The sequence below is a fragment of the Cydia strobilella genome, chromosome 13 (genome assembly GCF_947568885.1).
Source record: "Cydia strobilella chromosome 13, ilCydStro3.1, whole genome shotgun sequence".
NCBI lineage: Eukaryota > Metazoa > Arthropoda > Insecta > Lepidoptera > Tortricidae > Cydia > Cydia strobilella.
The window spans coordinates 5,838,107-5,865,343 of record NC_086053.1 but is presented as its reverse complement, the minus strand read 5'-3'; the positions used below and the strand labels follow the sequence as shown (position 1 = coordinate 5,865,343).

Sequence of the window (27,237 nt, the reverse complement as noted above, 5' to 3'; positions counted from 1 at the left end):
ACCTTCAACATCGGTCGTTGGAATACAATGTTATATTTTATGGCTCCGCGCACATTGTGTTAGGTCCTAAACTGTTGATGAGTGATCACGCGAAATGCATTAAGTTTAATGGCGATTTTAAAAGCAATATTTCACATCGTTCGGGCACGCCTTTAGCGACTTATATTTTATGATGATTTGTTTCCTTATAATGCAGTGCGGCTCGATTTTGTAACGTGCCTTTGAAATCTGCGACATGGATATTGAGACCTCAAAATAACCGCTACCTATCACTAAATCGAAAAACTCAAATTTTTTATAGTAGTTATCGCCAATGACTCCAATCTGAGACGGATATAATGTAGGTAATTCCTATTTGGTGGTTCTCAGATTATCCTATGCTTATCGAATATATAATATAATAATTGTGTCTGTATTGTTAAAGCATCACATTACACTGATAGTTCAGAATACAAATGAAGTGTGAAATCGAGGTGTTATAAAATAACTGACATGTAACGACTTGTCGTCTATAATAATCGTACACATGAGTATACACCACCACATGAGATACGCCCACAGTAACTAGGTCAACTTCATTTCATTTGGTAGGTAGTCACAGTTTAAAAAAATGCGATTATACTTAAATATGGCAAACCTTGGGTACTGAACAAAACAACTTATTAACAAATAAAAAATTTAAAAACAAAAAAAAACCGGCCAAGTTCGAGTCGGACTCGCGCACGAAGGGTTCCGTACCATTACGCAAAAAACGGCAAAACAATTTCGTTTGTTGTATGGGAGCCCCACTTAAAAAAATTTTTATTCTGTTTTTAGTATTTGTTGTTATAGCGGCAACAGAAATACATCATCTATGAACATTTCTAGCTATCACGGTTCATGAGATACAGCCTGGTGACAGACGGACAGGCAGACAGTGGAGTCTTAGTAATAGGGTCCCGTTTTTACCCTTTGGGTACGAAACCCTAAAAAAACTAAATTTCGTGACCCGCCTCTATATCACTCAACTTGCATATTCGAGCCATTAGGAAGAATTAATGATATGTGGGTTTCGCGGTATGCCGTCAGGATTTTTTTATCGATTTGTGTTTTTATCTCAATTCACAATTGCGATCGGTCGGGCGAACTCTACAATCGGAAAATATAATACATATTACCTTATGTTCCCGGGTTATCTCATCTAAAAAAATATGTTTAACTTTTCGTTTAACTGTCATATTTTTGGTTTTTCCTAGTTTTCATAGCAATTGCCACTTTATGGTCACATGGTGCTCTATCCACCTAATCCTGTGCTAGTTTACTTCATACTACAGGCCAAGCGGGATTGATGAACGTTACGAAACTGGGTATTTCAGCTGCTCAGTTTTGATCATCCTTTGCAACTACAAATTACCAACATTCTAAACAGCGCTCGAAACCAGGTGAAATCAATCATTTAAACATAGAGTGAGCCACACCCGAATTATCTGCATTAGACATGTTAATCCACTCATTTTAACTGTAATTTTATTCCGTATTTATCGGTGCATTCATTACTGCTGACCGCAAATCGGGCGCCCAAAAAGCTCGCTATTTTCCCTGAACGCTACGCAATAGTTTCGGCACAGTGATACTGTGCTAGTCAGTATCGACTTCATCATGTATCAGTCCATCCAGTGGCGTAACTAGGGGGGGGGGGCAGGGGGGGGGCAAGTGCCCCGGGTGCCATCCAAGGGGGGGCGCCAAAATGGGCAAAAGGCAGCAACAGGGAAACTTTTGTCAGTCGTCAGGGGGCGCAAATTTGGTGACTACCCCGGGCGCCATATATAGCTACGCCCCTGAGTCCATCCATCTTATCAATGTTGTGTTTCTGTGCACACATAAACGACAACCTTCCGAACGGGACCTTTTCTAAATCATTACGATGTAACAGAAAATTATACAGCCTACTACTGTGACAATTGTCTAGCCAAAATTAGCCTTTTTATCAAAAATAGGGTATGGCTTTTCCGACCCACCAACTCAACTTTATATTTTTATGGTTTTTACAAGCTTTTAAATTGTTTCATGTGTCCGGGTATCTGTTTGTAATCAAATCTAGGAAGCTCTTGCCTGGCTTTTGGTCATCTTGATTGTAAAAGCGCAAAAATATTTATACTTGAACATATAAAATATTACGCTGGGAAGATGACCTCAAAAAAGTGGCCGGCCCAGGATGGATTAAACTTGCAAGAGATAGGGAGAAATGGCAATCTTTAGAGGAGGCCTTTGTCGAAAGACAAGCTGTTGTTACAAAACCCAATCGTCGGAAAAGTAATACCTAATATATATTGTTATCAATGTAGAGCAGCAATAAAGGCTTATTTTATTTACTCATTATTATTTACAACGACGGGACTCGAAACGTCGGAGGTGGGTTTAATACTTATTTTACGCGATTAAGTCCCGTCGTTGTAAATAATAATGAGTAAAAATCGTGAAAGTTTAAATCAGTGCTTATTTTATTTATATAAAATATTTATTCTTTGTAGCTACTTAGCTGTTGACTATACAATTATACATATAAGGTTCAGGAACTTGACTGGAACAAATAACTACTGAAAGAGCTACATTTACTGTGACTCCCGTACGCGCAGCGCTCAGAAAAGACTAATTTCATTCAGCCAAACACGCCAACACATTTGGCAGGTAAATAATTAACAAACTCATGTAAATATGCGTTTTCTATTTTATCAACTGTGTCCAATTATTTCGATAAAATTGTGGGGACAATAATACTTCAATGTGTGCTGCCGTGATTGCTGGTTTGCGTAATAATAACATTGCAACAGAAAATAGGTTGTCACTTTAATTTATAATAATTAACTGTTACTTTCTGATAGCGCATAACGTGATTCGGATGTACTAAATATTAAGTCTCCCAACTATGGTCCAAAATTAACTAAAATAATACATCTTCGTTTAGGTAACTGTATAATAGGGAATATTACGCGAAACTCTGCGTAGAGTGCGCCACTAGCACAATCTGAGGGTCAATCGCGAAACTAACGTAAAAATTGACAAAATCGAAAATAATATTAATATTGATAAGTATTTATAGTTACCTATAGAAACTTTGGACCATATAAACAAGTTTGGGAACAAATCAAATTATTTTATTAAATATTTTGATTTGTGTTTTTAAGTAGTCACACTACTATATATAAACGACTGGAGGGCTTCGTCACTTTTTCTTTAATATATGACATCTATTACAGTTTTTAATTTGGACCATATAGTTGTAGCATATGACCATATTCGGTTCTTTACGTTAATGTATATGACAGCATTTATAGCTATGAAATTTTCTTCAGCAAAATTTGTTCAGTACCTACCAGTGAAGTCTGTGATTCAGATAAATATGATTGTGCTTCCCTTTTAAGTCCCAGAATCGTTAGTTTCGTTTTTGAATTCGGAACCTTGACTTTTTTAATCGAAGTTAAAATTACGTTATGTAATAAGCCCTTTTTAAAGATTTATGGGAGATGAATATACCTATATTGTTTTGAATTAATCGTGTTTTTTTGTTATAGGGAAGAGTTTCTCGTTGACCATCACGGTGTCGACGTCGCCGCCGCAAGTAGCAACATACCAAAAAGCCATAAAAGTCACCGTCGACGGACCGAGGGAGCCAAGATCTAAAACTAGTAAGTTTATGTTATATGAATATGACTTAGGTATGCTATGTTTAACAATAACATAGATAACCTTTTAACAATAAATACTTCCTGAGGTTTTAAGTTATAAATTTAGGAAAGGTTTATTTATTTATTTAATCGTATGGCACGTTTTACAAAATAGGCAGATACAATTTTAGTTTTAGGAAAGGTGAAATTTGTAGACTCTTCAAATGAAACAATCTGAACAAACACTTGCGCTCATCCCACAAATATTTGTCATTTCTGTGGATTAGCTTTCTGTAGAACCCGGGGGGCAGCTTCTTAGGCAATCAATAAAACTTATCATCATGACCCACTAACCAACTTTGCTGACCACGCTGTATGACTTTGGTGCGCAACAAATTAAGACCCTAAACGAATAAAAAATATTTAATAGGTAATGTTTTTTGACCAAAATAGATGTTCAATCGTAGAACTTCAGGAAGCTCAAAGTCAAAGTGTCTCTTTGCATGATCCCTTAACAGGAAACTTCCAACCGCCTCCATTTAATAAAATATGGATAGAAAAAGCTAAATTCTTACCTAATTATCCCTGCCCATCCAAAATAAAATTGATCATAATTTGATTGCACACGTCACGACACGACTCGGGGGCCAATTTGTTATTCGTCGCTGACAAAAACCGCACACGGCGCGTAAACAATTAAAATATATTGTCATTTCTATTATTATCGTTAAATTTTCATACGATATTGCAGTAGGTATACTGGCTACATATTCTTACTGAAGCGAACAAACATTTATAGGCAAAACAGTATAACTAGGGCCTCAAGTTTCGTAATAAATATTCGTAGTCGGATAGCGCCCTTATACCGGTTTATTTGAGCTTTTGACTCGGTAACTGATAAGAATATATGCGTGGTCGCGTTATCAAGGCTTGTAGATAACATGTTTTCTTCCCACGGGACTGTGATAAACAAAATTATGACGAAGGCCATCGTTGTGACGTTTTCCAGTTTATTTTTGTTAGGATATTTTTACGCGAACCCACGCTATCTGTGATTTTCGAGTTTTTTCCTGGTTTGCCCATTGAGTAGGCGTTAATCACTCCAGTTCCAGTAATCGATCGCAGACTTAACTAGTAGGTATAAATATTACAACTGTTAGATTTACCTAGTTTGTCCTATTGAAAATTATTTGTTTATATGTATACCCAATTTCACCAAAATAATATTACTTCTTGACAAATACTTTTAGGGTTTAAGCTTAACGTTAAATGTTATGTACCAATCAGTCGAATTCGTAGATTCGTACAACAGTAAAGTAAAAAGATTCTTGAAGTGAGACAAAATATGATACATAATGAATTGTCGGCTCCAGCTCTTACGGAAGACTTGACTTAAAAAACGAAGAAGCTTTCATTTTAAAGATTCCGACGATTTACAACATGTAATAACTATTTATGTACTTACTTAGTCTAGTAGGTACTATTTGAATCTACTGCCCTAGAAAACAACACCGCTATTTGATCTGAGTTAATTTCAACTCGACTGTCAAATATGTAATTTTAAGGACACTTTCGGTGGTCGAATATACCTGCGAACTAATTATAATATCGGGAAGCGTCGTCTTCCTGCGTCCGCTCTCCTGGCGAGGTTGCCCGAGTCCAGAGAGAACAATCTCTTTACTAGATACAAATGTAAATTTGCAACTGGCTTACATTTAATACGTTTTTAATGGTTACATATCAGAATAGTTTGTTATCTTAAAACATCCAATCATAATATATACTCGGACTACAACTTTGTGATTCCAAAATATCTTAAAGTTTTTGCTGTTAAATCTCACAATGATTATGCAAATACAAAATGACAATGGGAAAGCATACCGACACCTGTATTGGCCAGATGGAAGCTACAATACTGACAATGTTACAAAATTGTAATTTTGTTTAAACATACGAGTTTACGATATTGTCAAAAAAGTCCAACGTACATAGTAAAAGGTTAAATTTTGCAGTTATTAAAAGCCACGATTTTCTGCATGAAGCGCTCCCGCTGCCCTCTCCGCCATTGCGTACACGCACGCAAAACTAAGGACTCTCAAAAGACTATCGACAAAATTGGCTGTCAGGCAAAAAAACACGTTACGCCATATGGAGCAGCAGAGCGCCGTCGGCACAATAGTGGAATTATCCTGTAATAAGTCCAGCTCACGCACGCCGCAACTGCTCCCGGCTTTGAAAGCGAATTCGATCGTCAAAAGTATAATAAATTGTAAAGTACCAAAATTTTGCGAGAAAGTAACAGAAAACTGGAGCAAGAAAAGAAGGCGGATTCCTGAGTAAGAAGATGGCTTGTCAACAGTAGACGAAATAGGAAAAAGGCTCGGCGATTACTCGATTTTTAGGGTTCCGTACCCAAAGGGTAAAAACGGGATCCTATTACTAAGACTCCGCTGTCCGTCTGTCCGTCTGTCACCAGGCTGTATGTCATGAACCGTGATAGCTAGACAGTTGAAATTTTCACAGATGATGTATTTCTGTTGCCGCTATAACAACAAATACTAAAAACAATAGATAATGGTACGGAGCCCTTCGTGCGGGAGCCCGACTCGCACTTGGCCGGTTTTTGTACTTTTGAAAAGTCCTGACGTTAAAGTTATTTTAAACGGGTCACTTATGTATTACTAAGGGTCCGTTGCTCCAAACCGTCTGTCACCGTTAAAGCAAAAAATATTGTATGAGAATTTACATAGTTTTCTGCTGAATATTGTTGATCAGTCAGTCACATTACCATCTAGTTGAAAAAGCGGGCAGAAATCGTAGTGGAAACCAAAAGTCCAAAACTTTTAAACCTAAACCTGGACTCTGAATTCGACAAAGATAACTGTCAAGATTACAGTAATTTTTTTATTGGTAGTGAAACAGGGATTCGAGTTTTTGCCGAGAAATGCAGTACTTTACGATAATTTAGAGATACTTCACAACTCAGCGTAATCGGAAAGGGTTCTTACTTTGCTTCGTCCAGAAGATCAACTCATTCATTGAAGAACGCTTTGAAATTAATATACACCCTCTTGATGCCCCCCCTTGAAACCCTTTTGATAAGTCGCACTCACGCATGCCAAAAGTGCTGTCTTTGTACTGTTTGGATGAGAATCGATCTCCAAATTCAAAAGAATAGTAGTTGCTCGAGAAAGCCCGTAAGGTATGATCTGGCTCCGCCATTTGCGAAAGAACGACTAGGTTGTTGATTTTGTTGCATTTTCAACATGCAACTAAGTAAGTGACTCAGTAGCGTAGCGACACAATAGCTTCAAATATTTTCACTAAAGTAAGGATTTTCCTACCATACATGTATCCTCCTATGGATACGAAATAAACCAATTTATTTATAGATGTGGCTGCAATTGAATAATTCTCGATTCCCATGTCGAAATTAAAATCAGGTCGAAATACAGTTATAAACTGGAATAGATGGATGTCATATATTACAGTTTATAATTTATATATAGTAGTGTGACTACTTAACGAAAAAAAAAAACAAATCAAAATAATTAATTACTTGATTTGTTCCCAAAGTTATTCGAAATACAGTTTTTAAATCGTAACCGGTACAGACAAATTAGTGAGCTTATATTAACACACCCCTTAATTAAAAACAAACAACAATCGCATGAATAAAAAAATAAGGGACAAGCTTCAAACACCAATCAAATTGCGGGATCTCCCTACACTAAACGAATGAATGGACAAAAGGTACTTAGCGAATAAGCCCCAAACTCGAGCGAACAAGAAAGGAAGATTTGTGCAATGGACTTAAAAGTTTGACTTAATAGACTTAATTTGGAGTGGAGGTGCCCTGGTAAGCCGCTTCGGGCGGGCTAATTGTGTTGGCCGTTGCCACATCGATATAATATCGACTGTCGATAAAATTAAACTTTTTACTAGGCCTAAATATAGTTACATTAGTAGAGAACTAATTGAAGTCAAATTTTACTTCGTGGCACCATTTAAGACTTTATATATAACCTTAAGGCTGTTTTTTTTAGTTTATTGTGAATTCATAGCGTACGATTACTTGCCTATGATAAATTAGACAGTATTTTTTCTGTAAACATTTATACAAGTTATGATATGAAAATATATTTTTCCCCTCACTAGCTCGGAAAGCCGTCTTTTATCCTTTAAAACAAGCGGGGAAAAACGCATTTTATCCACTAGTGGGGAAAGTAATTTGACCTTGGATGGAGCGTGTTTAAGTAGCTTGACAGACAACAAAATGTAAAACGCTCATAATAATGGTTCGTTCAATATTAATTATCATTAAATAAATGATTTGAGAATCTAATAAAAAATACCAGATTTAGCTTTATTTAATGATTTTAAGTCATAAACCTTCAAATTTCACAATAAACGTTTGTTTTTTAATCTATATATATAAACGTAAAAGTCCTGACTAACTGACTGACTGACTCACTTAAATCAACGCCCAGCCCAAACCGTTCGACCTAGAGAGCTGAATTTTTCACAATAAATAGCTTTTATGACGTTAGTATCCACTAAGAAGGGGTTTTTCAAAATTCATCCCCTAAGGTGGTGAAAAAGGGGTTGAAAGTTTGTATGGAGATCATAATTTTTTTCGAGTGCGGGACTTGAAACTTTGTATAAAGGCATATTATTAAAATTCTAGAAAAGTAATTTCAGCGTTTTTGAAAATTCATCCCTTAAGGTGGTGAAAAAGGTGTAGAAAGTTTGTATGGAGGTCAAACATTTTTTTAAGTGCGCGACTTGAATCTTTGCATAAAGACATGTTATTAGAATACAAGAAAAGTGATTTCAGCGTGTTTAAAAATTCATCCCCTAAAGTGGTTATAAAGGGGTTGAAATTTTGTCGTGGTCCTAATTTTATTTTAAGCTAGGTACTTGAAACTTCATAGAAATATATAAAATTAAAAGAGAAAAAAACTTATTTCAGCATTATTGAAAATTCATCCCCAAGGTGGTAAAAATGGGGTTGAAAGTTTGTATGGAGATCAAATATTTTTTCGAGTGCGGGAATTGAATCTTTGTATAAATACAAGAAAAGTAATTTAAGCGTTTTTAAATATTCATCCCCTAAAAGGGTTAAAAAGGGGTTTAAAGTGAATCTACTACAAATGCTTTGAAACTTTTTAGAAAGGCATTGTATAAGATTCCAAAAAAGTTATTTCTACGTTCTTAAAAATTCAACCCCTAAAGGGGTTAAAAAGGGGATGTAGGTTTATATGTGGTACAAATTTTCTTTTAAGCTAGGAACTTGAAACTTGGTAAAAAGGGCATTATATTGGAATAGACGAAAATTGATTACTTACACCGGTTTTGAAAAGTTTGTATTAATAGTTTCGGGAGCGATTTTTTTTTTTATAATAGTGGACTTGTAAATCTTCTAAGAGGGTCGAGAGGGATTATATCGGGAACAATTTTTATCAGTTAGGGTCTTGAAACTTCGTAGTTTGTGAAAGACAAATTTCATGCGTTGTATAGGTATAATTAACAAATGATTAACCGTCCCTACTGATATCTTTTGCTGCATAATGTTCTATATTATGCTCATGTAGAATATATATCCACCAACATACAAATCCACGCGTACGAAGTCGCGGGCAACAGCTAGTGTTAAATATAATTCTGAACGCACAAGTTAAGTCGATGCAATTTCAAAACGCATCATTGACATTTCATACGTCAGAAATGTCAACATTGTCAACAAAAATTTTACTTAAAAACTGCTCACGTAAAAGTACAGAATTTTCAGTTTTTTGTTATAATATCGTACAAAAATGAGTGATTCCAGTTGATGAAGATGATCTAACGCCTGTGTATATTGCATTTTCCTCGCTATAGTGAGGGGAAAAGTTTTGTGCTACACACAGGTGCAAATGTATTTTACTTCTCGTGTTTCAATTCCACACTCGCGGGTAAAATACAACTTTGCACCCTTGTATAACAAATAACTATTATCGATAATTTAAGAGTACAGATGAGACAACACTATTGTAGGTTTAAATTATGTATGTTAGTAGTCAAACAACGTTCATTAGTAGTTGCTGAAATAGGTATTATCAGAACAGTAAATTAACTTTTATGGTTTTAGTGAATCCGTTACAATTATTCGGATTTTACTAAGGTTTTTTTCAAATTGAAAGACATGAAATAGCATGAGAATTGGAGTGGAAACAATCTTAAATCAAACGACCAATGTTTTCAAGCTTACTTCCAAAGTTATCGATATTTGGAGGGATGTCCATTTAAAGATTGGTTTTACTCTTACCTACACATGATTGCTTTTTATTAATATTTCTATTTTGAAGAATCTACCGTCTAATTATGTAGATAAAACATCACACAGTTAATAAAAAGTCTATTAAAACAACAGATTGGTTGCATTATGTAAACTTGTAATCTAATTATTTGCATTTTTTGCCCCAAAAGATCTTAGTAATTGGCACGATGTGGCTCATCTTCTAACAGCGGCCGGTGGGCAATTTCGGGGGAAAAATAGAAAAAAAAATCTATTGTCCCAAATAAGGTGATTGACACGAGGTTTGCCGGCATGCGGATATAATGCCCTTGTAATTTGGGTAGCATGCGTAAAGGGCGAGTTTTGAAGGTTTAATTTTTGCCATTTATTATTTAACTACTCAGATCCGGAACGCAACGTATAGCGGGTGGTTTTTGGATCATTTAATAAATATCAAATATTCAGCTGTTATAGTCAGCGGTTTGACTTATTTTATTACAAGTGTAATTAATTCGTATTAGTACAATTAATCAAATAACAAATTAAACTAGATAGAACTCATAGAACCTGGGTATGTTTTACTAACAAGGAATGTTGATCAAATATTAAAATACTAATATAATCATGAATACTCGTACCATGTTTTCTGATCGATGAATCACAAAATTTAAAGAATTATTATTTTTTAAATGTACTACCTCTAAATGTCTAAATACAATACATACAAATTTATTATGAGTGTTATGTAAAATGACCTGTAAATAAAGAACTTATTACATTAGATATTAGATATATTAGTCTATTCTTTTCTTTCAAAAAATTATGTTGTAATTGAATACCTATTTCATATTTTGTATTACAATACAGTATCCTTTACACAATCATTATTTCCAGGTACAAACGTATCACCGCACCAAATCCGGAGCATAGGCTTCCACAGACAGTTCCTAGACACATCACTTCCCATCCGTGACATGGAGTACAAGAGTTCGGCGAGGAGCCTGCGGTCCTTGTCGCACGAGGAGAGAGAGTACAAGACCAATGCCAACCTGCCTGTTGGAGGTAAGTCATCATATCACTAAAACGAAGTAGAATAACTACAGAAGTCTAACTAGTGGTCAAAAATGACCCCACGGTAATGGAGCCGCGAGCGACTCAACTTATTATATTGGTAATTTACCCGTAATATTCAATTAAAATTTTATTTAATTAGAATACCTACGTTTATTGTTAACTGCATATATATTGCGATTTATAAACGTCCTTATCATACATGATGACACGTGTAAGTCGCGTACATATAAGTACCTATTCGAGTTCACATACTCGTAATTGCCAATTAACTGGGTCTGTTGAGTTGAGACGCGCTAAACATATTGGGTACATAATTTATTTTATTTATTTTTATTTCATACATGGAAAACCAACAGCTATAAACATTTCTAAAGCTACAATAGAATTACAGAGCCAATTACAGGTTCTCACTTATAAAAATAAATATACAAAAATCAACTATAACTTTGTAGTTATAGTTGATTTTTGTATATTTATTTTTATAGTTACATACACAAGTACCGACAGCATAAACCAAGGTTAGTGTGTACTGCCAGCTGCAAAACTGCATAGACACATCAGGAATGGAATTCATTCATAAAGTGACCATGCACTTCCACCGCTGACTGTACAAAACTGTAAAGATAAACTTTAAAAAAACTGACATACAAAACTGAAATAAAAAAACAAATATATATATATATATATATAAGCAAATGCACCTATAAAGTACAACTTTAGTAAGTAATATGATGCCTTTGACAATAGTCTCATTTAGAAGTCCAAACTTTGAGCTTGACATCTTTTTATCTACTTAATATAATGCTACATTTACGATACTATTTAGACTTTTTCATATTCATAAAACTTAATATTTCATTGTTGTTTAAAATTTGTTTTCTCTTTAACGATTGGAAAAGTTAATATGACAGATTAAGGACATCCATCTCTCCTACAAAAAAGTAATGCAATACATTTTTTAGGTTTATTTATCGATTCGTCACTTAATTGGAAAGAGCACATTAACTCGATTTGTTCATATTCGCTTTAAAACGGCTACGGCAATCTGTATCTCCTGGGACAGCAATAACAGCTTATCACGGTCACGTTGCATCCATACTTAGCTACGGACTCATCATATGGGGTAACTCTGTGGATGTTGAAAGGGCATTTAAACTCCAAAAGAGGTGTGTTCGGGCAATAACAAATACTCGGATAGGTAGTAGTTGTAGACCAATATTTAAACAGCTAAACATCTTACCCTTAGCGTGTATGTATATATTGATAATTTGTAGTTTCGTCAAAAGTCACCCAAAATAAACAACTTTGGAAACAAATCAAATAATTTTGTTATAATTTTTTTATTACAGTTTATCACCCAAAATACTTTATTAAACGCTTGTATTATATCCTTCTATTTAGGTGTGCAACAAAGAGTATCTGTATTATATTGTATTCATCTCGCTCTACACATGGATATATAAAGTCGGTAATATTTAAAGTCGGTAAAAAAGAGGCAGATATGTACTTACTTTAAAATAAAATAAAAAATCGTTCAGTTTCCTGTCCACTCAACTGTCATCTTGCAAAAAAGTTATTTAATCTAAGAACTATTCTGGGCAAAATTGGTAGGCAGATAACTAATTTTCTTGACGTACCTAATTATATCGTAAATAACTGTAAAGTGTCCCGAAGCTGCTGCGCTCGCGCTTCGCACTTGAAGTTTAAAAACAGTAGAATACAGAGGCATTTATTATATAATTGAAATAGATACTTTAAGCACGTAGTAATTATCACCTAATCACATCATTATTATATAGTAAGACGCATTTTGTTTAATTGAGAAATGTTATAAATATAGGTATCAGAAGATTAATTATTTAAATAAATTGCTTAGCAATATAGTTATGCTAAATTATATTTTTTTATTTGTGAATAATATGTATTAGTAACATCAAGAGAAACATATCTAAGTAAAGAATCAACTGTGCAAAAAATACCTGTTTAACATTTAGTCAATTGTGCATACTCTCATCTGTGTACTGTGGCTGCGTTAAATGTATTAATGCCGCTCGCTCATTACACTCACAATCACGAGCTCTAACTGACTGCCGGCTTATTTGCCGCCAAGACGAGCTGCCTCTGCGCATGGATCTAACAAAAAAGAAATTGAAATTAAATTTTTGATACAAGCTTTTATTACTGACTGTACTTTTCTTTCAACAGGTAACTAATACTCATCGAGACAATTGTCACAAACCTAAACACAATAGGGTAGTTGACACATGTTAAATTTTATAACTAAATTTAGTTAAATATAGACAATGAGCAATCTGTCACAATAAATTGGAAACTTAAAAAATATATGTATGTGAAAAGTTTCAGGTCAATCGAATAATGGGACGTGGGTCTAATTTAGCTTGCAAGATTTGACACGAACATACATACAAATATTTTAATAAAAGCTTGTAATAAAAATGGGATTTTGTTTACATGATTTGATGACATAAATCACGAAATTTTAATAAGTAACTCAAGGCACAACGGTCTTAGTTTTAAAAGGTGTGTAATTTATTTTAAATATTTATTTAACTGTTTTTAATTATTTGCGCCTCTAATTGCGTGCATGTGAAAGTTATTTGTAAATATGTTTTCTCGATTTACGGTACATGCAGTAAATCTTATGAGAAAAATTCGTTTACAAAAAATGTTTCTACCGTCGCCTCTATAGCATCCTCGGTTCGTGGATCCGGGACTTTCATCACCACGACGGCAATCTGGGCCTAATGACGCGGCCATTACGCACATTATTAGGCCGTCTGCGCTCGCGCCGCTCCACAGCGCACAGATTTATTCAGTAGAGTAGGGCCTTAAATTAATTTTCCAATTTTTCAATTGGGAAATTAATTATTTTTTTACTTGATATTCTGGTATGTGAGCCAGAACACGACAATAGCGTAGTTTATTATAAAAAATGTAAAAACACGTGCTACTTAATGTGGTTACTAAGTAAGTAGACCATAATGAAATGGGGGGTATAACTATGTACCACATAGACACCTGCATAGTAAATTTAAATCTTGTAAAATCATGGTTTTAAAGAGTTGGAATTAACCCAAGGCAACGAGTGACTAAAACAGGTTTTGTTCCCAAATGTGCTTCTGGTCTCGAAATTTAATGTGTCTGGCTTTAGAACCATATGAATGTTAGTTTTAAGGAATTTATCTATAGGTATAGGCCAATATTTAGTTGCCTAAAACAAAGATTTTTTCATTTTTACGCAGCTACATTGTATATTACTGCCAACTTGGCTATTTATGCTTTACTACCCTAGTGACAATCGCTGACAAGAAGCCCTTCCTTTACCAATACTGCAAAATTTGCTTATCTACAATCATCGTATTTGAATAAACACCATAAAATAATCACCTGATTTGATCTACTTAATAAATAAATAAAATCATTAGCAAAGGAAGATCCTTACATTCTTCTGCCTCCAGCAAAATCAGCAAAATCGATGTAAATTACCTACCCACCATATCAAAACAACATAAATTCGTGCACTAGGGTTATCACAAGGTGTTCGATCAGCAGGTAATTGGCCGGTTCCGATTGTTCCGTCGGCGTCTGCATCGGTAACAACCCTATAGCTTTGTTTGCCTTATGGCATTGTAATGGAAATTTAGCGCTAGAATGCCATAGAATGCTTTTGATTTAGTATTTAATCTGTTTTGTCTTTAATTAGGTTGCACTGCCAGTATATTAATTCATAATATTCATAATATTTCTCGATTTGTAAATGATCAATCAAGTTATTTTTTAGGGTTCCGTACCCAAAGGGTAAAAACGGGACCCTATTACTAAGACTCCGCGGTCCGTCTGTCCGTCCGTCTGTCCGTCTGTCTGTCTGTCACCAGGCTGTATCTCATGAACCGTGATAGCTAGACAGTTGAAATTTTCACAGATGATGTATTTCTGTTGCCGCTATAACAACAAATACTAAAAACAGAATAATATAAATATTTAAATGGGGCTCCCATACAACAAACGTGATTTTTTTGCCGTTTTTTCCGTAATGGTACGGAACCCTTCGTGCACGAGTCCGACTCGCACTTGGCCGGTTTTTCTATTGTTGTTCCGTGAGCCAAAGATTGTTAGAAAAAATGCTGTAAGTAATACTGACATGATTAGTAAAGTTTATGAAGAAATATTCTTGAAATTACTAAAAAAAAGACTATTTAAGGTGTGACCCAGACCACATAACCATGACATCGAAAACTGTTGTAAAAAAACTTTCCAATGTTTGTGAACTAGGTAATTAGGTATATGTCGCTGAGTCAAGAATATTAGTAGAGAAAAATAATTATATTACGTTATCTTCGGCTGCCGCGATATGTATTTATTTTATATAATTATTTGAATGACCACGATTTCTGAAAATACTGAAAACAACGGGATACACATAAATGCGATTCGTTAAAATTCTTTTCATTTCTCATGCTCTGAAAGAGGGTCATTGTTGTTCTAAAAGGTGTGCAGAAAATGATACGTGTCTGCACTAGAGCATTTTACGTTCGAAGTACGATTTTTTTAATTTTTTTACGATACGCAATTGAAATTTGAGTTTAAATGGATTTGTTATACAATTTCCATTCTAATATTTGACTCTCCATTCCATAAATAACGATACTTTTGCCTGAATTGTTAATTGAAAGTACCCTCAAGAAATACTATAAAAATGTATACTTGTCATGTTTTAAAAAAAACACATGCATTTTACTTTCCTTGTATTCGAAATGAAAAGTAGAGTGTTTAACTCGGGTGAAAGGCATCATTTCTGCCTCGGACTATTGGCGCTCTCACTGCGTTCGAGCACCAAAATACCTCGGCAGAAATGAGTGCCTTTCATCCCTTGGTTAACAATCTACTATTTCAGCTGAGTAAATTTATATTCCAAAGTTGATATTAATTCTTTCGTCGTTATACGTTTCGCCTTCAAAAGTTCACTTCAGCCGTGTCAAAATATAAAGAAAAAACTTAACAGGGCATTCGATCGAGGTGAAATTGATATGATTTATTTTATATTTTATAGACAGGAAGCCAGTCATTACCGCACAGAATGGCTTCTTTTGTTCCCTTGTGAAGAAAAACTTGCTCGAACAAAAACGTTTTGAGAGGCTGACACGGATTGTTTAAACGGAGAATGTAAATTTGCTAATTTTACGTTTCATATTTAACTAGCTGTGCCTGCGGCTGCGTTACTGTAGGATTTAGTTTGTGTCATATATCCTTCTTTCGGAAGATAGGTTGCAAATAGTAAATAAAAATAAAGTGAAAAGATAGCAGACCAACAAATATGTAGACCATAACTTTCGATTTATCGTCAAATATTAATATACAGTCAAGGGCATAAATATATATACATTCCCAAAGTTTCTAAAATATGTACGCTCTTACACCGTAGACAATAAAGTCGTGTTCACATATTTTTGAGCCATTTGTCTGGATCGATATTTTTGCCTTCGACTGTAAGTACATACATAATACTATCGTTAGTACCTATATAAAGGTACAAAATCCGAAGTGTAGCTATACTATAATGCAATGAAAACAGGTAACTGTTACAGGTCAAATACTGATTACGAGTACATTATTTCCTATCCAAATTAAAAAGATTTTGTCTTAGATTTGCCTTTTAATAATCGTGATACAACAACATAAACCTACACGACATTGATAACAAATACCTAAATAAACAAAATTGTAAAACCAGTACGCATATGGTGTGTTAATTGAAATATTACAACAGATGAAATATCAATTACAACAGTAATATCAATTATTTATTTATTTATTTATTTAAACTTTATTGCACAAAATATCCTATGTTTACCCTATCTTTCGCAAATAAATGAGTTTTTTCTACAAAAAAAAAAATGCCTAAAGGCATTCTCTACCAGTCAACCATAGGGCAAAACAGAGTTGTAATAAAAATGGCGTAAGAAGAAAAGTATGCCCATAAATGAATACCTTAGATTACAACTAACATAGGTACATATAGTATGTATATACAAAAAACATAATATACACACTTTGCTGTTGTATTCATGCAAATATGGGAGCGTTTAGCGATATTATAGAAAATGATAAAACACGAATATTTGTAGGTACAAATAAGAAATTTTAGAGTTGGCGATAAAACCAACGGTGTGGCTTTATTGCGTTGCGTCGTCTGATCTGTCGAACAATTCGGCATGTTGCCATGAAAGATAATGCGGGTATTAGCAATTGATTTCCAAGTTAATAATTCAAGAATTATCAGAATAATAATTTGTTATTTCCGATTTTTAGCCTATTAGCCAATTTTAGAACATCCTTTTATCCTTTTTTATATTATTTTATGGTTTTATTCAGTATTTTTAGTAGGTAACGATGTCTGCGAAACGATAAAAGTAAATCAACTATAAACTACAAAAAAATCCTAGTTTTCGCATTTTGCTTGTAATGTGTGGTCAATTTAGTTAATTCCTGCTTGATAAGCAAACCAATTAAGACACATGTCCTATGTCCTAATACCAATATACGAAAAGCTTCGAACAATTAACAAAAAACTTGGTCAAATCGTACGGCTTTCTTGTAAAGAAATCAGGATGCCAGCTTAGGTCGTTCACCTCGGGATGCGATATAATAACAATAACATCAAACTCTCGAGAAAAAACCGACGCTAGCACAATGTCATTACTGGCTTCGTGCGCCACAGACCTACGCACCAATAGACCATACTTGCACTGAGACTTTTTACTTCTGCCCTGCTTAGCTAAAAAGCATTATTTTAAATGAAAATTCAATGCGAACATGTCATTTAAAATTTTACTCTGAGAGTTACATTTTCAAGTTCATATGTTTTTAAGATAGCTACCGCCTTTCAGCTTAAAAGGTGGAGAGGGCAGCACTGAATTCGAGACGTTTAAATACATCGGCATTTTGCATCGGCAAATAGACGATATCATGACAAGTTATGATATCCTACAAAGAAAATACTTTTTAAATAATTTAGATAATGCCGGTAAATAACTACTTCAAATAGTTTACTTCAAATCGAAGCTTTTTTTGAGCAAATTTGTGAGAGATACATTTTGTAAGTTTAAGAACTTGAAAGATCGTGACGTGGCCAGTCGCCATCATTGTGTCCACTTTTTTGCATACATGCATCTATGTAGTCAAATGGACGAATCAAATAAACAACCAAATTGTATACTGTTATACTGCAATAATCTTCTCTAGTCTATCATCTGAAGTAAAGTAGCAATAAAAGTGATAGCTTCATCACTTTTACATATTATTTCATTACCGTTTTAAAATATTCACGCATTTTTTTTTCTAAGCCAGATAACTACTAATTTACTAAAAGGAACACATATTGAAATTGTTAATTAGTTATACTCGTATGTAAATCTAGACACGCGGTAGCGTGTCCAGCCAAGTTCAAAGAAAAAGTAACTGGCGACGCAGCAACCGACCACACCATTTAGAACCATTTCGAGCTACTTGCGACCCCTTCACAACTTGAAACCTATTTAACCTACACACATAAAATTTGGCACATTTATTGAAGATCCTTAGCTTGTCTAAAATACAACATTTCATAAACGTAGCTCAAACAGTTTGATTGATAAATTAACGTTTTCTGACACTTCGCCATCATTACTTAATAAGTAGATTCCCAGAAACAGAAATCTATTTCGTCAAGCATTCAATTGATCGAACTGTGTAATATAATATCGCGCCTTATTTCCGGTACAATATTTTCGATTTGATTGACCAATTTCGATGATCAACTCGGGCGCCATGATTGGCTACTGGCCTAACCTAATCCAACACAACCGATTTACGATTTCGATTTACAATGCTCGGAAATATTGTAGATTGTTTAAAAGTGGAACTATCGGAGCATTGTACCTAATCCATTAATGCAACGCGTAGCTTTGTGGTTACACTTGCTCAAATAAAGTCAATCTTGGTGCGGGCCCGTGTGAAAATTTGATAACGAAACTATAGATCGATGGGGCTGCAGAAATCGAGGGGCAACGGTTGCGGTTTCAATCGGTGTGCTACTGTGGGAGGTAATAAACGGCTTGCCGCCTTCACCGCCGCACGCGCCCGACATGCGAACTGATGACATTGACAATCTGCAAACAAGGTTAGATTGGGCGATTACTCAGATGAATTTCGAAAAGTTCGACAGATAGCGTTGCATGTTTACAAGATGAGCTGACGGTCTACAACAATACAAGTTGGCCATGTTTCAGAATTCCACTGACCCATCCTGCTTGGATAAGAGCAGGAAGAGGCCCATGATTATTACGGAAGGCCTATGTTCAGCAGAGGACGTCTTTTAGCTGGAATGATCTTGTTGTGCCTATTATATTTTTAATTGCGAGCTAATATAAGCGATACTATCGTAAAAAGTTAAAAACCCATCGTAGTAAATATGACTCTATCATTGTAGGCTAAGTAGTGTCCCATTTTCATCTTCAAATTCCTAAAAAAATACTCAGTCTAAACTGGATTGATGAAGCAGTACCTTGGAATAGCCCTTCAATGATTATAAACATATAGTTATAGATAATAGGGATCAGTCCAGATCGTCCAGAAGCTGTGGTTTGCGGCCGGGAGCTTAATTCTACCCGCAGGGCCCGCCCTCGCAACATTTTAATAGTTTTAATGCCCCTAAGTTGCTGGTAGCTCGATTATTGCTAGATTCTGATTAAGATTGGAAGTTTTTACGGTGATTCTAAATAGAGACGTTACGTTGAAGTATCGTGATTAGAGTGACCCTTCGGAAATGGTAAATCAATTTCTTTGACCTGAGTTGGAGGGTCCCTTAAGCTCTCCTAAGGAACGCTAACGCAAAATTGTAGTTTTTATATTGAATTGTTACACTTTTTTAATAATTGAAGTACTTACCTGTCAATGTGATATTACGCAATCCTAATATTCCTAATTTAATTGTGCTCTCTGTTTTTTGCCATAATCGTTCCGGTTCGGACTTAACCTTTCAATTGCCCACGAAATAGTCGCTCGACACATCACAGTCAAGTTTATTGTTAAACTTGCTTATTCATCTACTCATCAATTTAAAAAAAAAACTAAATAAATTACAGATATTTATAGTTCTAACCTTTTTCCCTTAGACATAATGTCGTCAAATGTTCAGTCAAGTGTGTATCTGTTGATACAAAACGCCAGTTCAAATGGGATTAGATAGCCTATTGTCCATCAAGCTGCATAATATATCACAAATCACCAATCAGCATCGTTTTAACTACTTTCGCGGCCCGACTCTGTCTATTATTCATTTAATTGAGCCTTTCCCCTCGCTCATTAGCGACCGCTATTTTTGGTAGGTAGCCATTTTCTACCATTCGAACCATTTTCTACGGTAAATTTGTAAACGGCGGTAAAACGCGTCGACCGCAAATCTGAACGCATCTGAAGAAATTCTTGGTCTTGGATTATTTATGCAGTCTGGAATGGGAACGCAAAACAGTCGATTTTTCAACGTTTTGCCGCTTGTTTCGCATTCAAGGGAAATTGAATTTCTTGTATGGTTCTCTATAGATATTAACTTTGTTTATAAATTATTAAATCATTTGAGTTCCGATTTCAAGTCAGGTCAATAAACCCGTATACTAAAGAGTTCATAGCGGCGCATTTTGAGTTCAGATAATACCTACCTAAACTTAAACTACTGATATTATAAATATTGCGATATGGTTACAAACAAACAGTTCACGCAATTGAAAATTAATCCGAAAATTCAATTCGCTTCTACACTAAGTACGTAGATATTAGTCTTACCAAGGGTGTACTAAGCTGAGCTTTAACCTTGTACTTTAAAAAATCCCTTGCTCTATAAAAAATGTAATCCGTACTCGTAGTATATCGGTAGTAGCCGGCACGTATGGAGCATTAGCACTAAGCACATCGGGTCAGGTGTTCCTGCAGCCGCTCTCGAAAGCACGGCGCATTTGCGGTCGCCGCAGGATGCCTGCTTGTTCAGTAATGAGCAACACATAACGAAACCTTACAAATAATTCCACCCATGAAAAAAACACCGAATCACGTACCAAGGATACGATCCTCCGGAGGAAAATACGTATCGGATAACACCGAGCAAACTTCTCTCTCGCTTTTACAACTACAAACTTACGTGTAAGAAAGAGAAGCGAGAATAATAATCGCTTTCGATATTGTCTGATACATTTTTGAGGTGTCGGCCGGCTCAATACAATCAATTATTGTTCTACGTGTTACACGGCTGCCTTCTGTCGGTAATGTGCATAAGTTTGGAAAAAAGTTTATTGTTAAAATTATAAATTGTGTAATTTGCGTAGGCAGTTTACGTCGGGCGGAAGGTAATTCGAGGGATTAACCATGTAATTTGTGTGGCAACTGCTCGACAGACTAGCCGAGTTATGATACTTTCTCGGATAGCGTAAATAAGTAGATATACAGGGTGACATTAAATTGGTGATACAAAACACTTGATTGTGGCTCAGTTAATGCCCAATAGTATACTACAGTAACTCCGTTGTTAAAATTAGCTTTATTTAATTATCGTTAATTTTCTAATAAAACAAATAATTAAAGTCCCGAAGTGTGGTTACCCCACGTTAAATACCTAACTGTCATACCTGTCACTCGATGTTTTCAATGTAAGTTAATAATTATCGATATCACCATTAGTGACACTCGTGTAACTAAAGCCCAGTCCAGACGGACGGGAGAATTATGGTGACATTTAAGTGCTCTAAATTAAAAAATAATGCCCCTAAACGCGCCTACTGGCGTCACAAATCTCCATTGTATCGGTCATAATCTTACAATCGAAGAACAGGGGAATCGGCGGGCCAAATTGGCGTTTACATCCACACCACCTGATTTGATCAGACAATTTAATCAGATTAGCACAAAACTGTTCCCGTCTGGACTGGCCTTAAGCTGTTTAGTCTTATGTACCCTGATACATTTATGGTAATAATAAGCGAATCAATTTAAATTAAATTATTTATTAATGTACGTAATCTACCGAATGTAACAGAATCTTCAGAATGTAACAGCGTCCGTTGCTGAAAACCTTTGGGGCTGCTGTGCCCCGAAGCCTTTTTGGCACAGACATCAGCTGAGCCACCTTCCCTTTCAATTTGTTTGTAAGCATTATCGTGTACTTTTATTATGTACCTATGTTACAACTTCTTGAATAAACGTCTTTTATTATTATTATTATTAATCTTAAAATACCAACGTTTCAATAAGTAGTGTGCACCTACTTTACCTAAACGTATTTTAAGATGTGTGCAAAATGCCCACCGCCTTCCTGGACACGAAGTCTAATTCATATGATTGATTTTGAGTCTGTATTGGCTTTCACAGAATTGAACACCTCAATTATCTTTTGGCGAAGTTCATAGACGGTATTTGATTCCCGTGCGTACACTCCTTTTAATCTCGCCCCGCAAAGGATGTCGAGTCGGCCATGCGAAGATTGGGACTTCGAGACGGCTTTGCGACTGGGCAGTTTCGTCCAATCCATCTGTCAGGGAACTCTTGCTCCAAGTGATTTCGCACACTTAGAGCAAACTGCGCTGGTGCACCATCTTGCCGGAAATGAGGATTCTCCAAATTTTGCTCCGGCACTTCTTGTAGCAAAATCGTCAACACGTTTCTCGAGAATAATTTTATCTTAAATTTTATTGTAAAAGCGAAATCTTGCATAAAATCTTATTTTCTTTGACAAGTGACAAGTACTAATCAAAACACGTTTACATCATAAACTGTGGCAGGTGATTGATAACCAAAGAGGAAAATGTTCATTTGAAATCATTTAACCTTTTCTTTGATATCATTATGTTAGGATAACCATGTGAAGCCTAAAAAAACGGGATAAAATAAAAAAATTAAACAAATTACTTTTGAATATTTTTAAAGCATCAGACTTAATTGAGGGGCTTAGTTTAGGGAAGATGTATGTAAAACATTGATTTTGTATCACCAATTTAATGTCACCCTGTATATCTACTACCAGTATTTCAGGTACCTATTCAATCTAATTCTCTTAGAACTTCTATAAAATTTATCAAAACTGAAGATGATTTTGAATTTTTAAAGTTGTAATTAAAATCGAATAGTGTAAATTTGGATTAGGTTGCGAATTTAAGACCTACTTCCTAAGACTTGTACATGCTAATCTATTCGAGCTTTGTGATTTCCAGGCTGAATTTTTGCCAAATACAAGAGACACGAGTTTACCTGCTGAGATTAGAGGTAATTTCATAGAGTTTTAGTTTTTAATGCTAAACTAGTTCACACGATGTTTTTTACTTTATTAATATCGCCTGTAAAAAGTGCAAATAAATGTTGACAGCTTTCAATAGAAACATTCAAACCTTCAAACCTTCAAGAAAAGAGCGTATTCCCATCTTAAAGGCCGGCAACGCACTTACAACCCCTCTGGTGTTGCGGGTGTCCATGGGCGGCGGTAATCGCTTTCCATCAGGTGATCCGTCTGCTCGTTTGCCTCCTATTTCATAAAAAAAAAAAAAAAAAAAAAAAAACATACAAACGGTAACATTTCCCAGTTCAGTGCTTCGCATCTCAAGACACGCTCGCTGTGGCTAATGTGACTTGCCGAGATCAGTTGAGGCCACTAAACCAACGGAATAAACAACAGCAGTCTGAAAATGCTGTACCAGTTAGTGCTGAAAGTATACTATACACCTTCACTAGAAGAACACAAACTATTTGGTACTTTGGTGGAGCTTTTCGGCATTGTAATATGCCTAAATTAAAGAGTAAAAGATCTGTATTTTAATTGCTGAATTAAATTAAATTGGACAGCCATGCTAAAAGAGCGTGAAAACTTTGCGGTAGATATATACGCTACAGTTACTGGGACAAAGTTAGAGTTCAGTTACAAAACATTAACATACTTATACTCGTATACTCGTAATCAGTACTGGATCGCAAGTTGATAACCTATTTTTATTGGATGAATAAATCTTATTAGAATCCAGTGGTGATCCAATAGGAGGCCATGACTAACACGACGTAAATAATACATATTATAATAACTAATATATTTAAATACAGTATATTTTAATAATTCGAACGCACGTTATTGCTACTGATCAGGTCCGTTTGCGCCCTCACCCTCTTATTCTAAAGAAGTTAATTCCCAAACCCGCTCCCGCTTCCTCCTCCGCCTCCGCCCGTCTGACGGCCACCCCAGAGGTATTGTTACACGGAATGGATCCGGCCGATTGGACCGTTGATACAGCCCGCCGATCGCGTAATACTATACGGTGAACACGCGATACGCGGGCTAGCGTTACCTATCACATCTCGGCTAATGCTGCTCTACAAGAATGTATACGTGTTTTATTATAGCCAGTAATCATATAGGCAGCCTTATTTTATTCGCTGCTACTTGGACTTATGCTCTGTCTATAAGTATCTGAAAAGTCGAATATGACATTGTGCAACTGGCCTTTTCAATTGTAACTTAAATATTTCACTGATACCTAACATATAAAAATGTCGCAAACCAATATATACTAACGTATACTTACACATTTGTGTATTGTTTGTTTTTGTGATGGAATTTTTTCATTTGTACTATACTTTACGGTGAACACGCAAAATTTACGCGGGCTCGAATAATTCTGCTCTACAAGAATGTATACGTGTTTTATTATAGCCAGTAATCATATGGACTTATATTATACTCGCTGGTACTTCGACCAATATAATTCTTGCATTTTCTGTGTTCGAAAAGTTGTCTGTTTAATTAACATTTCAACACAGTCTCGAATAGAACTTTTACAATTTCACTGACAATTATAAATGTGAAACTTCTCAAACGTTGGTTTACAGCAAGTTGGTTGGTTAATCAGAACTACTTTTAAAAACCTGTATCTTGTTCTTTTAATTAAAAGAAAAATGTGGTAACTATGTATGTGATGCATACAGAGTTACTGCGTTTTAATTTTGAGTAGCAGTGCGAGATACGAGATTTTTTTAAGTAGTGACGTAATGGCATGGCACTACAATAATGTGTTGTAAGTTTACTTGTTTTATTGTAGCCAGTACCTAATCATATATGTACTTAGACGTCGTTCTAAGTTCTTAATTTGCTCACGGCTTCTTCAAACACTTCCTACCTTAAGCATAAGAGCCCTGCACGGCTCGGCTTAAAAGATCCGTCAAAAAAAAAAACAAGCACTGTAATTTTCGCATTTGCTGTGTTTGATTGAATGACGGTGGCCATGCCTTTACTACAAAATATGCTCATTTAACCACCAAAAAATATCCTACCATTGTTTTTTAAACGCTCCTCTATCCTAAGGTCACTCGCGTTTGAATGAGTGTCCCGTGAAGCGGAGGTGATCTGATTATGCCGGCTGGGAGCGCGCACACGGCCTAGAGGGCAATTCAAACATTAAAAACCGTAACTTAATTTCGGTCGATTTTAATTTTTAGTCCATTTTTGTCACATTTTGATACAATTCCTCCTTCTGTACATTTTAAGCGCAATTTCACCATATGTCCTAAAAATCTTCTTCTGGAAAATCGCGTACATTCAACATTGTTTAATAAGGAGCTTTTCAAACTAACGCTGAATAAGGACTTTTCAAACTAACACAATGTTAGCGAAATCTAACAAAAAAAAAGAAATAAATCGGGCCAGGGGGTCAGAAGGAGCGAGATGTAGTACCTATTTAACAGCGAGCGAGTAATATTTTGACATTATCAAATCGACGAGTTAGTATTTTTAGAGTTGGAATAGTCGTTCTGTAGAGTAGCACTCGTTAACTGCTGAACATGCAACGAATCCAATAAAGTTGCGGGTCCAGGGACCAGGGAATTCAGTCGCTAAGCTCCTATTTTGCATTGGAATTTTAGAGTAATTGCTTATTAGGTTGGTGAGTTTCGCGCTTAGTTTCGCAGCAACATAAAAATGTTGAGATCATCTCCGTTACAAAGTCAATGAAGCTGATGGTCCTGGGTTCATATCCGGTAAGGGCATTTATTTGTGTGATGCGCATGGATATTTGTGCCTAATTCAGGAATGATTTTGTTTTAATTATATATGTATATTATAGATTAGATTAGATTAGATATTTATTCTCATAATATGAAATTACATTATAAATTATCGTCGTCTTAACACCCACAACACAACACAGGCTTTTTAAGCTTACTGTGCGGCTTAGTTAATTTGTGTACTAATGTCTGTTAATATTTATTTAGTATTATTATTCATTAATCACATCGAGCAAAGGTTTAATGATCTTTTATTGGCTTCATTAATTTACCTTTTCCTCGGGTGTATAAGAACTTTACTGCAAGTTTTAATATCGTATAAAAACTCAATTACCCGTAAAAAAGTACTACAAAAACTTAGGTATAAACTCCAGCAAAACTAGTTTTTTGGATTTACCTAAAAGGATCGTCGTAGATTAGTTACGTCATGTAAATGATTTTGTGATCACACTAAAGACTTAACTATTGAGGAAATACGTAGGAGAACCAAGGTTGTTGACATAAGTCAAAGAGTAGCTAGACTTTTGTAAGTACCTACGTATTGTCGATTGTCGATAGATCTGATTACTGCTGAGAGGTTCTTAAACGGCAACCTCGTAACCGAAGACACATTGTACAAATACAACAAGGTATAGTAAAATCAAGTCAATATTTGGCTCTACCTTGTTGCATGTAGAAAATAGAAATTAACCAAGGCAAGAAGGTTGCAGCTAGGAAACCGTTGAATATGGACGGCGCGACGCCGTCGCATGATGGAAGGTTTGTTTAATTAGTGGACGTCTTTCGGCTGATATATCTATCTATTTAGTCCACATGCCTTTTAAAAGCAACCTTATTAAAAAAATGCTCCCTACATAATGGACATTACACGTCTAGTTTAATTAGGCATTATACCTATGGCGGCCCTATTTAACTGAAACATTAGGTTAGCATATGCATTTGCATCAGGTAAGGAGGTGTAGGTACTGACGTCAGTGACGTCTGGCTGGGTTTAGCCTTAGCCAGTTGATAATGCGTTACCATACCTACACTATACTACTTTGCCCGTTCTTCTCTGTCGTTTCTACACGAACCGGGAATTCCATCAGATTCACGCGATACAAACTCAGTGCAGTCAAGTGTAAAAATATGGGTGCACACATCATACTCAAAAATATG

The 27,237-nt window shown here is 35.4% G+C and overlaps 1 protein-coding gene across 2 annotated transcripts in view; it reads left to right on the top strand.

Moving 5' to 3' along the window:
• LOC134746562 (protein lozenge-like) overlaps positions 1 to 27,237 on the top strand; it is a 62,063-nt gene that overhangs the window by 20,159 nt on the left and 14,667 nt on the right. For both annotated transcript variants that reach the window (XM_063680979.1, XM_063680980.1), the window contains exons 3-4: positions 3,552 to 3,665; positions 10,816 to 10,983. In XM_063680979.1, coding sequence (XP_063537049.1) covers positions 3,552 to 3,665; positions 10,816 to 10,983 — 282 coding nt within the window. The remainder of the gene's footprint in view (positions 1 to 3,551; positions 3,666 to 10,815; positions 10,984 to 27,237) is intronic.